The 16,757-nt window shown below is 44.7% G+C and overlaps 1 protein-coding gene across 5 annotated transcripts in view; it reads left to right on the plus strand.

Moving 5' to 3' along the window:
* The window catches only part of DOCK2 (dedicator of cytokinesis 2), a 406,900-nt gene that overhangs the window by 301,772 nt on the left and 88,371 nt on the right, over positions 1–16,757 (plus strand). For all 5 annotated transcript variants that reach the window (XM_026510947.4, XM_057312309.1, XM_057312311.1 and 2 more), the window contains 2 exons: positions 13,616–13,714; positions 16,200–16,294. In XM_026510947.4, the coding sequence (XP_026366732.1) occupies positions 13,616–13,714; positions 16,200–16,294 (194 nt within the window). The remainder of the gene's footprint in view (positions 1–13,615; positions 13,715–16,199; positions 16,295–16,757) is intronic.

Genomic DNA, 16,757 nt, shown 5'->3' on the forward strand with positions numbered 1-16,757 from the left:
ATTTTTTTTTTACTTCATCACTATTCTGACTCCCTCTGTGTCTTTAGGAAGACCACCACCAGAGTCTACTCACTTGATGCTGTGTAGATAGTGATGCATAGAATGAAAGGAGAAAGAATTATTGTAGCAGAGGGAGGGTGTACCTAGCTCTGTCTGGGGCAGAAGAGTATCAGGTGGAATCAGAGAAGGCTTCCTGGAGGAGGGAATGGCACTTGTGTGGGTCTTGAAAAATGAATTGGACTTCATGTTGTGTAACAGAGGGCATCCTTAGCTTGTGCAGACAGCAAAGGAGAGGAGAGAAATTTGGCATGTAAGTTGGAGAGGTGAGGAGAAGCAGGATTCAGATGCTGGGCAGACTAGAATGTCATTCTGGGGAGGTGTGTGGGCTCGAAGGAAGCGGTGGGGAAGAGGCCACACGTGCACATGCCCACAGGGACCAGGCAAGTACATAAAAGAAGAACAAGGTGGAGTGACCAACTGTCCTGGCAAGAGCAGTTTCCTGGGACACGGGACTTCAGTGCTACAACAGACAAGTCCCCGGCAAACCAGGAAGCATATGTCACCCTAGAATGGGGCCAGGCCTGGGATACCTGCAAGTGCATATCCACCCCTCCCAGGCCCTGTGCACATCAGGAGGTAGTCCCCAGTGCTGCCATCTGGGAATGCAGAATGGTATCTCTGGATCTTCCAAGTAGCCAAGAGAAGCTGACAATTCAAAACATTATGGAAAAGCTGCTGGTTTTTAAATGCTAACCAAAAAGTCAAATGTTTTATTTTTCTAATTTTTTTTATTCTTTCTTTGAGTCTCATTGACACACAAGTCACTTGTTTTAAAAACACCATGCCAGCACAACAAAGCATTTCTCTTCACCATGTGAGTGCCGCGGACTGCCAGGTTGAGGATCTCAGAGCTAAGTGCCATAAGTAAAGCCTCCCACATCCCACCCTGTTCCTGCCCTGAGGCACATTCAGACAATTTTCATTACGCAGAGTGACTTCAGTGATCAATCGTTTGGTTTTTTATAATTTGATGTTCTTAACCAGATTTGGATGCTGGGCACAGAAAGTAATTGATCAAAGCAAGGATGAATAGTGGTAATAGAGACCCCATTCAATTTTTTTGAAAGATGAAATTTGTGCTCAATGGCTTGTTCTTCCCCAAATTTGGAAACCTATGTGGTGAGTAAGATAAGGCACGTGCATCTCAAGCATCAGCCTTAGTTATTAGTTGAGGTCCATTTATTCTAGGTATCAGGACAACCCCTTGGCTGAGATAGGAAATGAACCGTCACTTTGTTCGTAGGGAACTTGGAGGTCAGGGGCCAGCATCCAGAGGCGGTAGAGAATGGTATATTTGATTTAACACTGTGGTCAGAACAGCTGGGTTCTGACCTGCCGCTTTTGGCAGCTGCGTGACCATGGGGAAACCACCTAACCTCTCTAGTCCATGGCTTCCCCATTTGTGCTGCAAGAAGACTGGCTTGCAAGGGCTCACAAGGATCACCCTCCGCATCATCTCTCTAATTCTAAGCTTTAACTTTGATTAGACTTTTCCTAGGATTTCTCCAGGCCTGCCAGGGTGAAAGAGTCAGCAGGGGTTTTAAAGAACAAATCAGCCCAGACAACTGTGACGTCTTTTGTTCTTTTCTAGATAGAATTAGTAGATATGGGGTTGTAGTAAGTTGACCTGATATCTGGGCGCCACCAGGCCAGCTCTCTGGATGGCATTTTTATTGTGTCACTTGATCTTTCTTTAATTGAGTGTGGATTAGAACACAGGGGTGGGAGCTGGGTACAGGAAGAGAGCGTCAAAGGCAGGGGCTCTGTGGCTGGGGAGACTTCTACTCTGAAAGAGGGGAGGGTGGGGCAGGTGGGGGAGGATCTGCACTCATGCCAAGCTGCAGTGTCACCTTTATTAATGATGACAGGGAGAGGGAGTCAGCAGGCAGCTAATGCGGACTGCAGAGGAGTAATTGGAAGGTGTTGTTACCATTCCAAAGGACAGGGAAGTGGAAGTGGGACAAATGGGAATTTAAAAGGAGGAAGGTGAGCAAAGGGAAAGAATGAAAAAAAAAAAGGAGTATGATGTCATTTGGAAAATTGCAAACCAATAAATCAATGAGGTATCATTCCTGGGGCAGAAAGGAAATGGCCTAAGGAGCCAGCCTGTCGGGGAAGCTGGGGGCTGACAGGAAACACAAGATCAGTAGGCAGTGCAGTGTCCTCATCAGGAGGTCACCTGGAACCTGAGCCCCAGGAATGGTCTTCCACTCCATTCTGCCCCCTCTTCCTTGAGGCTCCCCCCCCCCCCCACATGAACGACATCAGAAGGAATGCTCTATCCAAAAGGGCTTTACAGGAGCTCATTAATGTGAACCCTTGGAGTCAGCTTTTCAAACAGTTATCTCTGAGTTCAGCTTCATAGGATTTTTTTCATCATTGGAATCAGTTTCATAAAAGCCAGAGCATGATGATTCTGCCAGTTTTTACTGTTAACAGATGAAATAGTACTCTCTTTATAGAAATGAAGAGCAAGGACTTTGAGTAGCTTTCTTTCATTCTCAAGCCCTTGCCAGCAGAGCTGGCCCGAAGGCAACCCAGTAGGCAGGTGCCTGCATGGCATCCCATTACCTGCAGATCGAGGTTCAAAGCCCTCAGCCTGGCATTCAAGGCCCTTCCAGTCTGTCCCTCCAAATATTTCTCGTGATCTCCCTCTATGAACTTCGGCTGTACCAAAACACTCTGCTCATTTCCACGTCTGCGTCTTTCCTCATCTTGTTCCATGTACAAAAGTGGGACGGCAATTTCTCAGCATCTCCACTCTCCCTCCCCCTCCCTTGCCTAGAGCAGACATCACTAATCAATCAACACACTCTTTCCTGCTGAGCTAGGACTTGGCCTTAGAATCATTTCCCACATAGCTCTTTAGGCAGTTACTACCAATCAATCAAATTAATCAAATTATAAAATGAAATATATTTTCTATTATAGATCTAAGATGTCCTTTCCCATTTTTATCTTAATCTCTTTCAATCACATAGTTCCTCAAACCCCCATGTGGTCTGTGAAATTTTCACTGAACATTCCTACCCACAAAAGTCATTCCCACTTCTTATAAGCCTAGAGAAACTTTTCTTATAGCACTCATTTTGCACCTGTCATCCGGCATCACAACCTATATCTCTCTACAGATCAGGGTTTCTCAGCTTCGGCAAGAGTGACATTTTGAGCTGGATCCATCTTTGTTGCCGGGGCTGGCCTGTATACTGTAGGATGTTAGCAGCATCCCCGGCCTTTATGCAACAGATGTCAGTAGCAACCTTCCCCTCTCCCCCAGTTATGACAGATTGCCCTAGTTGAGAATTACTATAGTGATGGATAGATTGATAGAGAGAGAGAGATAGGGATAATCTTCTTTATGCTCTGAGACCTTCAGTGTATAGTAGGAACCCGATATAGCTCCTTACAGATAATAGGTGTTGAGTAAATGTTTGCTAACTGATCGATTAATTGGGAGTGAGGAGTGAAGAACTGTCTGGGAAAGGAGAAAATCCTTCCCCGATGTGGATTAAGAATTACACATCACTATGTCCTTGCTTCAGTTGAGCACTGTGGAGCTGAGCGATCAAGGAGGTATTGCAAAGAGGCCACCTCCACACACCCCCAATCCATTATTATCATACTTGGACCCAAGTAGCGGAGCATGCTGGGCCCAGCAGGAGACTTGCAACAGAGACAACTAGACCCATTTGGAGGAGGTTGGGGAGATGTTAGGAGAGCCCTAGTTGGAAAGTTGGGCTGGAAGTTTAAAAATACAATGTGGGAGAGAGACCTTCTTCCCTCTTCTTCATTCCTCATGAAGTAAACACAAGGGGTAAACTAAAGCAATTCTTTTATGCACAGAATAATCACCCCTCCTAAAAACCCTCTTTCCTGGCTGCCTGGTTGTCTGGGAACACATTCGTCCGCCTGCCCCTCCCCTCCTTTAAACGTGGAGGCTTTGTAAAGGGAAACAAAGGGCAGGGAGAGACCGTATAAATCATCATCCGTAGTGCAGCTCTCCAGGTCCCCAGGGAGGTTTAAATCATCCTCCACGAGTCAACCAAAAGCTAACTCTACGCTTCCCCAGCTGATCAACAAGCTGTTCTGGTGAACCAGAGAGAGCTGAGCATTGCAAGAAGGCTTTCTGAGTGCCTCTGCAGAGGACCCCTGCACCCGCCTTCAACTTCATCCTCCCGACAGTGCTAGCTGTAGTACTAGGATCCCTGCTTTGGAGGTGAGAAAAGTGGGGCCAGAGAGATCAAGCAACTTGTCCAAAGTTCCAGGGCATGTTGAAGAGAACTGGCATTTGCTCCCAGGACTTAGGATGTCCCATCCAGTGCCTTCCAGGAAAGCTGTTTCTGTGGGAAGCCAGATAAATTTCCTAGGATGTGGCATTGATGTTCCACTGTGAGCCTCTTGGCCTTCAACCCCCTAAGCAATGCAGAAAACGAGCTGTTATCCTCAGTTGAGATTAAAATCATGGGAGACTCATAAACCATAGAGCACAGTCAGTAAGAGAGCTGGTGCTGTCTATGTAGCTATGTGTCTACCCATATCAACTGGTCTATCTCCCTATACAATCTGCCAAGCTAGCTCCACCCATCCATCCGTTCATCCCTCCATCCACCCATCCTTCCATCTCTGTGCAGGCACAAGACATTTCTAGAATGCTTCTTAATATTCTAGATGTTTATTGAATTGAAGGGATATTGAACGTTCTCCACATTCAAGGCTAGTTAGTCAGGGAGCACAGTAGCGTAAAATGTTGTGCACTTTTCCTTTCTTCATTGTACTTCGAGGTTTTGCTTAATTTTCCTGTTACTAAGATTACATCATGTTTATAAAACAATAATGTCTTTTTCTTTTTTCTAAAGAAAACAAAAGCATTTTGGGGTCAAGCTGATCTAGGCGAGTCATGTCACCTCTCTGCTTCTTGGTTTCGATCTGTAAAGTCCACATGGTTTTATCAAGATCACCTGGATGTTGGGAGGATTAAATGAGACCAAGCACATATAGTGCTTGGCCCACAGTGAGTGCTCAAGAACTGGTGGCAGTGGTGACCATCAGGATACTTTTTTGCACAGTGTCTGACTCATAAATGCCCAACCTTCTCCTTCTTCCAGTTCTTTTCTTCCCTTGCCACAACTCTACAAAAAGTCCTTACTGATGGATAGATAAAGGGCTTAGCATGCTGCCGGATACACACTTAGCCCTTTAAATGATAGTTCTTGTGGTCCTGCAGCCCACAGTGCCTTCTGCCTGAAACATAGTATCTTTTTGTGATACCTTTTTCTGTTGAAGGTTGATCTTGGTGTCCTACTTAACCTTGATGCAAATGTTTGCAAAGGCAAAAACAGGGCTGCTTAGAATACTCATCCAGAGCCCACATCCCGGTGATGCTCCTGGCTTTGCTATTTCCCAGGGAGAAGTGAGCTGAGGACAATACCATATTGTCCAAGACTCCAAACAGACTTTTTCACACAGCCTTTCCTGAGGCATTCAGTGCAAAGATTGGAGGGCCATCGCTGGTATATATATGTGCTGAGAATAAATCCTTGTTTCTGAAACTGTTCTTATTGCAGTCACATTTGTGAACTCCCGCACCCACACCTCCACAAATGCTATTAGAAGTGTTTAGAAAAATCACCTTCCGTTCAGTTAAAAACCAGGTGTCCTGAATGATAGCCCCTTCCTGGCAAGCAGGCTTCTCAGGACTCACAGATGCGAATGGCTTTCATCAGAGATTGGGAGCCAGTGGAGCAGGCTCCCCTCTATTCAGCTCTTAACAACAGGGAGATGAACCCACTAAGCTTGAAGACGGGTAAGATCCACATAAAGCCAGAGTCCACTCTCTTGCCTGCCCAAGGAGGGCCAGAGTCTGCTATAAAATAGTCATTCAGTGAGAAGCATTTGCTGAAGAGTGGTGACACTACCATGATTAAGGAAGATTCAACGTTGAAAACATAATTTGCGCTTTTCATGGACTCATGACCCTGGGAACAAGTCCAGTACTGTGTCTTGGAGATGGGCTTGTGTGGCAAGACGTGGAAACCACCTCTTTAAAGAGGGGTTCTTGAGACACACAGCAGCAAGAGAGAGCTTTTTAAAACCCAAGTCAATGGCCTCCTTTTGCACTTGGAGGAAAAGCCAAACTCTTGCTCCTGATCCCCAAGGGCTCACAGGATCTAGCCCCTGCCTGTCTCTCTGACCTTGTCTTATACAGTGTCTTCCCTCATTTCATACCTTCCAACTATTCTGGCCTTCTTTTGACTCCTCTAGCATTCCAATCACATCCCACCTCAGTGCCTTTGAATCTGCAGTTCAATTGCCCTGGAATGCTGTTCTGCCAGATTTTTGCATGACTGACTCTCATTATTCAGATTTACACTCAAATGCCAGCTCTCTAAGAGGCTGCCTTTGTCTCCCCTATTGAAAATGGTTTCCTTCCCACTCCATCCCTATCTCATTCCTTGGTGATATGTCATTAGTAGCAGATATCACTGCCTAAAATAGTCTTCCTTGTGTACTCACTCGATTCTAGTGTGTTTCTTCATCCCTGGCCCTCTACCCAATGGGGATGAGAGCTCATTAAGAACAAATTTTGTTACTCTCATTCCTGGTTGTATACTCCGCAACTACAACCAAGCCTGGAACATAATAGGTGCTCAGGAAATATTTGTTGAATTAAGGAATGTGTGAAAGAATGATCACACTGTGGCTTGATCAAATATAATTTAAGATGGACTACACTCAGAAGTAGAACAAAAATTCTTTCATTTCTGAGCTCTCCTAAGGCAAAGATGGTCTATACATGACCCTAACTTTTCAGAGTTTGTGTGGGGAGGGTGGAGTGGTCCCTATAATATTCTTTTAGAGATGGGGACTACTATCCTAAAGAGATTGCCCTCATCTAAAACATATTTATTGAGCCCACACTAAGTCCAAGTTCAATTCTGGATTCTGGTGATACAGCAATGAATAAGTGAATAAAAATCTCTCCCCAGGTGGAGTGTGGACAGTGCGGACATGGGAGACACAGTGGATTTATGAAAAGAACACAGGTTGTGGAGTCAGAAAGATCCAGATTTTAATTCCTGGCCCATCATGTACTAAATGTCTGTCTAGGCAAGCTTCCTGACATCCATACATTTCACTTTCCTCATCTGTAAAATGGGCAGAAAGTTGACTTCATGAGGTTGTTGAGATGAGTCAGTGACATGAGGAATGTAGAGTCCTGAGCACAAGGAATGAATGAATGGAATTTCCTTGCCTTCCATCTCCCCTTGGGATTCCATTTTGTCCTTTGGAGGATTTAAAGTGAGCCCACACCACAGAACCACATGCACAGGCTCCAGCCAGTATCAGAATGTGTTAGTTTCAAAGGAAGAATATGTTACCAATTCAGTCTCCTCTTCCAGCCTTGATTCAAAGCAGCCTTGTTTACCCCTGCTTTCCTGCTCCTTGTCAGTGAGGCTATCTCTGCAAGGAGACATCTGTACTTCTGTCCCTAGTGATGCCAGGTAGCTGAGCCATCATTAATGCCCACAGCACCAGGCAGGGGTGCACGTAGCTAACTCTACAAGAGTTGTCATGTTGTACAGATGGAATATGTCAGACCATGCCCAGAATATACAGCATCCAAGTGGCACTTTTCTGTTTTCCTGTGATGTTGTGCCTTTGACGTGGAGCAGGCCACATGAAACCCTGGGATCTGTGCCCATCAGGAAGCTTCCCCTGAAGGAGGGTGATTTGGTTTACTCTATCACACAGCAGGATCCCCAGGAACCAAAGAACACCACTGCACACAGAGACAGGTGCCTCCTAAAGCCAAATAGCTGGGGGAGTAAGTTTTTGATGAAGACAGTTGTATTTCACACTTTTGAACAATTTGGGCCCTGTTGTCACTCTTCCCACCTGCTGCAATACCCCCGAATAAAAGAAACCTCCCAATATGCCCCAGTCCAAGAGGCTCACCTTTGATTTACTTAACAGCTGGACTTTGGGCATGTTGTTAACCAAGGCACGTTCAGAGTCAAAGGGCACTCAGCTGTGATTAGGAGTGCTTGATGTGTCCACAGCCAGGCATGGGGAGGTGATGTCATCATTTCCCTCACCCAGGTCAGGAATTTCAATGAGCTAATCTGCATAGTTTCTCTGGATCACAGTCACCACCACCAACAATAATAATAATAGCTGATAATTATCGAGGGCTTTCTATGTTCTAAGTGCTTTTGATTTAATCCTAACCCACACTGTATGAAGTAAGGAACATTCCTATCCCCTTTTACAGATGAGGACACTGAGGCACAAGACCCTGCCCAAGGTCACACAACAAGGAAGAGAGAGAGAGAGAACGATTTGAACTCAGGCTGGCTGGCTCCCAGGCCCCCACTCTGACACCCTACATCCTGGCGGAACCAGGTGTAAGCTCTTTGGAGCCCAGCCCCATCCATCCCGCTCACTGCTGCACCCTGACACCCAGCGCAGTGCCCAGAATGTGATGGTTGCTAAGACAGAACAATACGCTGGTTTCCCCAAAGATCCCTACACACTAGAATCCCGAGTGCCTGACAAATCTCTAAGATGAAGGGGTTTTAGAGTTCCTGTTGTTCCTAACACCACAGCCTCCCACTTCCGGTCCAGGATCCACCACACAGTGCCAATTCCACCCAAGAATAAAATCTGTTACATAACCACATGGCAGACATGGGGGTGAATGGAGAAGCCACCTGAGGATGGCATTTGGCCACTCTCAGTCTCCCAAGGAGATAAATGGCCAGGGAGATAGAACTTTTCATCTCCCTATGAGCCTCCCTCGGTATGAAAACTTTCCTTCATCTCCTCTCCTTGGCGCTTTCTATATTTTATTTTATTTTGGCCCTGCACATTATTTGAAGTTACTATAGCAACGTGTCACCAGCTGGTATCGCGTAGTAATGTTGGCATTTAGGTAGCAAGCTCCCAAAGTTAGCTGCTTCCCTCCTTCTGTGAGCTCATCCCTCCCACAATCTCAGGTGAGTGGGGGATGTATCCACAGAGACCAGGCCCCTATCCCCCTTGGTTGCTTGGTTTTCAAGGCAGGGCAAACCGATAGCCTCTTCCTGGTCCACTCAGCACTGCACGGGTCTTGATTGTGTGTGTATGTGTGTGTGTGTGCATGTGTGTGTAGGTGTGTTTGCCTTAGAGGTGGTTAAATAGATATGTTTAAGTTGAGTGACATGCACCCAACTATTGGCCTTATCAGTATGAGGATATAATGATGGTGGTTTTTTTATGCAAAGGAGCCGAATGATTTGGGGAGGGCTGCTCTCCTGATCCTAATCACCTATATCCCAGCTAATTAATATTAATCACACAATACTGGGCTTCTCTTTTCTCTCTTGCCATCACACAGTGAGAGGCCCTGGCTGTTTTCTTCGGAGCTTCAGTGCTCTCCCAGGTGTGCGAGACCTCTCTCCATACTGATGGGCTGAATTAATTAAGAGGATTGATTGTCGCGGATCGCTGAAGAGGGTTCTATGTGGCAAATAAGCCCTGCCACTCAAGGCGTTAAGTAGCCCCTCATCAGCCAAGTGCCTGCGATGATTGCACTTATTTTTACGCGTTTGACCTAGTTTCAAACCGTGTCTCTTCATGCTGTGATTCATTAGCTACATTTTAAACCGCCCCGAACGGAGCCGAGGTGGCTCTGCCTGGTTTGTGCCGGCGTCTCAGATACAATTTCTCTCTGGGATTTAAGATGCAGGTCCCCCTGGTATTCTGTTTTAAGAAGCAATTTCCCATCCAGGCACCTGGCATGCTGCTTGGCTATGGATGAGTGGCTGTCTCATGCCTTGGTAGTAAATATATGTCACCTACACAGTTTCTGCCAGGCATGGGAAGAGGGGGATTCTCACTAGCCTGGACTGCGGGGATCCCTCCACCCTGCTGTCCCCCATGCAGTACTCAGGCTTTTCCATGTTGCCGACAGGAATGGGAGATTTGGCTCCTGGGCTATAAAGTTTGAGCAATGTCAATGTGGGGAGTATCTGAGTTGCTAGTGCATCACCCCCCCACCCCCATTCCTCTGTCTCTTTCTAAACATTTAAAACATGGTGGATATAGAAGTAGGGGCTCAAACTCATAGAAAGGGAAGGGGCAGGAAGCAACGAGGTGGATTGCCATGTTGAGGATGTTACTGAGAAAAGGATAAACGTCAGAGAGGCATAACGTTATTCCATCATTCGAACATTATGTGGCAAAGAGGGTTTTGTTTTGTTTTTTGTTTTGTTATTTGTTTTTTAATATAAATGACAGAAAGGAGCCTTTTCTGAATACGAACCTGCTGCTGGCGTCTCATGCCATTTCACCAATCAATCGATCACATCTGTGTGATTTCTGACAGATTTGGTGCTAAAGTGGGCTAGACACCAGAGTAGGAAAAAAGGGGTGCTTCCAGCCAGATGTAAAACACTGTCCTTTTTCATTAACAGTCAGATGCAGGTAACTTGTCCAAACTTCAGTCACATTGCACTACAAATCGTGCTGTAAGGCACTGGGCTGGATTTTTCTATACGGTAGTTAGAAGGGAGAAATGAACAAGCTGGTAAAACTAATTTTGATTGACTGGTGGGCTCTGACACATCGAGGAGGTCCTTAGAAAAAATAGTGGTTTCTTTCATAAAATGGTCACTTTCTCTAGATGGGGACTAGGACCCTTTCCCTTTTTATTTTCTTCTAAATGAAGCATGGAAGTTTCTCTAAACAAAGCTTAAGACAATGCAGGCTTTTCAAGGTAATTCCCAGCAACTTGAGCTCTAAGGTTTGTTTTTTGCTTTTCTCCCCCCCCCTACTTCAAATTCAAATCAAGCCATTGGAAATAACAAGCACTCGTATCTATGCATTTGGGGCAGCCTGCAGTTCTGACAATGGTAATCTTCCACACACAGCACGTGCGCGCAGACACACACACACACACACACACACACACACAAGCTCACAATCCCAGGACTCATTTAAGCGAAAGCTTTAAAAGTAAACTATTGTCCAAGAGGCGATAGCATTTCTCTTAGAGGATCATGGATCACAAAAAAATAAAACCTACCCAAATCTCTTACCTTGAAGCAGTAGAATTACCTGCAGAGATGTCCTCCTTTTCCTTGCAAAATGAGCCAGGCTTGGGCCAGCGCAGAATCACTCCAAAAGAAGGAATAATGGGTCCTTTATGTTGTAATTTTCACTGTTTATATGCAAGAAGTGTAGTGGGTCTGCTCACGTAGGAATAAATAAAAAGCCGCTGAACAAACTGCTCGGCAGCTACCATGTGAAAAGAAAAGACCTCTAGTGGTCACAGGCTGAATTCTTGGAGGAAAGGAGAGAAGAGACGTAGGGAGTAGAGGAAATACACGTGTGTGTGTGCGTGTGTGTGCGTGTGTGTGCGTGTGTGTGTGTGTGTGTGTGCGTGCGTGCACACACACACACGCACACGCACACACCTCTCAAACTTGAAGATTTCTCCTTTCTCCCATCCAGCCTGGACAGAGGGATACACCATGAGAAAACTTCTTTCTTGGTTTAAGTGGGACCTGGTTAAGGTAACAGCGATGGTGGTGTTCCGTCTGGTTTGAAAAGAACTGATAATTTCACAAACTCAGCACCACCCCCTGGGGGTCTGAGCAGGAGAGGATTTGCCTCCCTGGACGACCAAGACGGTTCACCCCAGCGTAGAGGCTCCAGGTCCCCATCCACACAGCATCCTCACTGTTGCTCCCCAGAGTCCCAGCTTTGCGCTTTCTGACAGCTTTGCATGTTTTGTGAACACTTACGAAGTGTGAGCGTGGTGGTGGTCACTGGCAGGCAGGGCTGGCTCCCTGAGCGTAGGACCTGGCCTGGTGCTCAGAATGGGACCTGGGGCTGTCTTGAAATTCTGGCCAATTTTTAACAAGGAGTCTTCATTTTCATTTTGTTCTGAGCCCCACAAATTATATAGCTGGTCTTGCTGACTGGGAGGGCATGTTATTCCTAACATCTTAATTGGGAAAAAAAACTTTAGAAGCAAATGACATTCCTGATCTCTGGGAGTTACTCTTGGGACTGTGAGCTTGAGAAACATTAAGTTATCCAAAAGACTTTCTGGGGAGGAAGACAGAAGGGGCTTCCTGGGACATTGAGGCTGTTCCTCCACCACCGTAACTAAACTGTAGAGCTGTACTCTATAAGGATATGTAGTTTTTCAAATGTGTGTTTTATATACATATATATTTTTTCATATGTGTGTTTTATATATATTTGTGTATATATTATATATATTATTTATATATATATAAATACATATATATTATTATTTTTTAAACAAAGATAACCGTTTTTGATACCAAACCCATTTTCTTGGTTCTCACATAATACTTCCAGGCCCATCTCTCTGGTATGCCTTTTGTTGGACACCCTTTAGCAGTAGGGTTCCCTTGAGAGGCCTGCCTCACATTGAGCAGACCATCTTCCACAAGCCTGCCCTTGACCAAACCTAGTGGGACTTCCTTTGACTAAGATGACAGTCCCATTGGAATCTTGCAGGAGACAATCTTGAGTGGCTCCTCTCCCCTGGTGGATTTGTGGTTGGTACCTCCTTTACAAGGTTTCCAGGGTAAATATCCCTAAATGCTGCTTGCAGACACTAGCCTAAATGAAAAATGCACCCTGATACAGACTGATAAGATCTGGGAGGGAAAAGCAGAAAGGGCTGTGGTGGTGTATTCTGGTACATGAAGGAATGTGGTCCTTGCTCCTCCGAGCCCATGGATCCTTCCAGACCTACCTCTTCTCCACATCCTTGCATTGATTCCTTTCTAGTTTGAATCCCTCTGACACTTGGTCTGCTTGGCAGATCAAAGGTCTTGTACATTTCCCCTCACGGATGTTAATCTTCCTTTCCCAACTAGATCATGAACTCCTGAAGAGAAAGGACCACCGTTTCTCATTTCTTTTATCCTCCAAGGCCCTTAACAAGTGCTGGTTCCTGGAAGCTACTGGCTTCTCATTAGCTGATTCTTGATGGTCCAACAACTGCTCCCTCTATAGAGAAATTCATTGTATTCAAAGCATTATAGGAGCCATTTGATCCATATCTGGGGGTAGATACAGATGGATTATTGTCCCATTTTACAGATGAAACAATTGGGGCTTAGACATATAAAATTATTTATCGGAAAATCAAACTATCTCCAGGTTCTTGATACAGGCTAGATCCCTTGACACCAGTGCATTGGCCTTTTCCCAAAGTACAAGTAGCTGGAGAAGTGATGGATCAAGTTCCATTTTCTATACCTGGAGCTCCCACTACAGTCTGAGTCACATAATAGGTGTTCAGTAAATGCTTTTTGAAGAATGAACCCATAAATGAACAGTAAGGAACCATTTCCTCATAGGGAAGTTTCACTTGCTGATCCAGTAAGGAGAGATTCTCTACCCTTGGGAGACTTTTGATACTTACGTGAGATGGTTGGGGTGTATTCTAGTCTGAAGTCAAGAAATTGGGGAAGATCAATCTCATGGTACTCTCTCCTCTATTTCATGGCATTTTTCTTTTTTCTTACAGAGTCACTTTGTGGCATGTATGACAGCCATCTTAAACCAGATGGGTGACCAGCACTATTCCTTCTATATTGAGACCTTCCAGACCAGCTCTGAACTTGTGGTGAGTCAGCACGATGCTGAGGTGGGGGGCAGTGTAGAGGAGGCGTATTATACTCTTGGCTCTTGAGAGTATAGGGCAAGAAGGTGTCCCAGTGAACCTTGTGTATGTGTGTTTCTAAATTTACCGTCATGTTCATGTGATTCCCTAGTTCTATTTTCCATTTAGGCTTCTATATAACGCTTCTGAAGCATGTCTTCAGTCCCTGTCAAAGATGAAACCTGAATGTCTAGTCTACATCTGCCTCAACAAATGTTTGTTGATGAATCATGGACATTTTGGGGCTTAAGACCATGAGTGATAGAATCACACAACCTAGGATTTGCATCCAGGATTTGTCACTGGAGAGCTATGTCATCATGGGCAAGTTACCTCTCTTAAGCCTCAGTTTCCCCATCTGTAAAGTGGAAATAAATTATTTATGTCCTAATGTTGGGAAAGGGTTAATGAGAGCACAGTAGCTCTCACATATTAAATGCCCAGTAAATGTAGCGATTTCTATATTATGATCACAAATACATGGAGGAAGTTGGCTTCTGAGCCCCCTTGCTCTTCTAGTCTCTCAAGACTCATTTGTTACAGAACAGTCTGCACGTGGACTGTGGCCTATAGGCTTATAGCTCTGTAGCGGATGACTTACCAACATAAAGCCCAGCCCAGGCTGTCCTGGGGGTATAACAGTCCCTTTGCCTTCAACATGGCCACCTCTGTCATTGTCTCCTTATTACACTAGATTCAGGAATTCTGCTGCTCGGGCTCACTTTCAACTCTCCTTGGACCAATCTCAGAGGGTGGCCCATAAAAAGGGAATTATTAGGAAGCCAATGTCCTATTCTTTCAGCCATTCAGCAGAGAGAGGGTCTCCTCACTGGGTCAGCATTGGCAAGAAATGTAACCTTCTTCTGGATACACAAAAAATAAAACAAAAATAAAGCTAAATAACCCAGGTTTTTCCCCTAAATTCTCTGTGTCATAGAGCATGGAAATAGATCAGGTTCCTAATTTTTGATCCTTAGTGGAAGGAAAGGTTAGAAGAACGGTAGAAAAGGGAATTCTTACTTATTGAACATATATACTTTGTTGCGTAATCTTCACAACAGTATGACCTAGGGATTAGTAGTCACATTTTACAAGTCTACAATCTACTTGCTCAAGGCCACATGGCAAGTTTGTGGCAGAGTAGGATTTGAATTTCTCTCCTAATCCTTAGAGCGTGTTAGAGCTTCTCATTCAGAAGCTAGGATTTTCCATCTATGAGCTGGAGGCCTTCTCTGTGACCATAGGAAGGGAAGGAGCCTGTGATGGTATCTGCATTTCCCCAGGTGCTATCAAGGATGATAACAAGACTCGCCATTGTCATGACCCAGCACTTAATGAGCACTTACAGTGGGCCAGGCTCCGTGCTGACCATCTTTTAGACAGTGTGCGCTTAACCTTCATAGTAACTCTCCAAGTTAGATATCATCCCCATTCTGCTCATGTGGAAACTGGGACTTAAAGCATCGAGGTAATTTTCCCTAGAAGCAAGGATTGCTGAAAAGGAACCAATCTCATTTCCAGAATTTTGCAATTTAGCTTAAAGTAGTGATTTTCAAATTATTCTCCTCCCATCTTCACTGTCCTCTACCACACACACACACACACACACACACACACACGCACACACACATCAACCACAGCATTCTACTTTTATCTATTCTACGTATTCCATTCTGGGTAGTATTTTCTTTGGACAAAGAATTTTGCTGTTAAAATAATTTGAAAACCACTAGCTTAAGAAAAGAGCTCTGAATGGGTTTCCTATGGATTTTAACTTTTCCCAAAAGCAGACAGAGTCTGACTGTGTCTTCCAGCTCGGGAGCGTCCACATGCCAGGGGTCCTGGTCTTGGCCATCTGGATTTGTCTTGAATTTGTGTTTGCCAAAGATGGAGCACAAACTTGGCCAGCTGCAATATCTGATGGGGTGTGTTGAGGTCCACTCTCAACCTCTTCGAATGAGAGGTTTCCTCTAATCTGCCCATGGATGTGTCTGTTACCTATGAACTAGCTGTGCTTACAGTACTGCTAATTAGGTGGTCATGGTAATAACTGTTTGCTACATGACCCGAGATGCCTCACAAAGTGTAGAATATTTCCTTCTTAAATACATATTTGAGAAGATGATTATAAAATTGTGACATCAATAAGTGCATTTACTTCTTTCCTCCCAAAAACAAAATCACTAGTGCTTCATTTTGAGAGTATTTTCACATCCCATAGTCACATTCCACTTGTATTTGTGAAACAGTCTCCTGGTAACCAACGTGAAGCTTCCATTTAAAAATCCACTGCTATTGGTTCCACTGGATTTATTTAATGAATGCCCTTTCCCTTTCTGCCCTCCTAAAAAATAATAAAGAAAAAATTTAAACAGCCAACAAGATCTGGGTCCTTCCAGTTGGTTTATATGAAACAAGATGACAGGTGTGTTTTGCTTTGCAATTTCAGGACTTCTTGATGGAGACATTCATCATGTTCAAGGACCTCATTGGGAAAAATGTGTATCCTCTAGACTGGATGGCCATGAGTATGGTTCAGAACAGGTAAGCTGCCCCTTGTTCCTAATAGCTGTGTCACCCCAGCAAGCACTTTAAAGAGCACTCATGGAGACAAGGTGGGGATACTTTCTCCCTGGTGAGAAGAAAATGTGTAGCAGAGTCTTTCTTTCTACTTTTAAACCCTAAGGAACTCCACACCAATCTTGAATCTTCCTTTTTTAAAAATACTTCAGTCCTCATGACTTTGTATATACTGAGCTGGCTACCTCCCACCTTCTCCATCTTCAAATACCAGTTAAAATAACATAATTTGTGGGGTGCCTGTGTGGCTCAGTCGGTTAAGCTTCTGACTGTTGGTTTTGGCTCAGATCATGATCTCAGGGTAGTGAAATTGAGCCCTGCAACAGGCTCCCCGCTCAATGGGGAGTCTGCTTGGGATTCTCTCTGTCCCTTTGCCAACCCCCTCTTTCTTTCTTTCTCTCTCTCTAAAATAAGTAAATAAATCTTT

This window comes from Ursus arctos, unplaced genomic scaffold (assembly GCF_023065955.2).
Source record: "Ursus arctos isolate Adak ecotype North America unplaced genomic scaffold, UrsArc2.0 scaffold_15, whole genome shotgun sequence".
NCBI lineage: Eukaryota > Metazoa > Chordata > Mammalia > Carnivora > Ursidae > Ursus > Ursus arctos.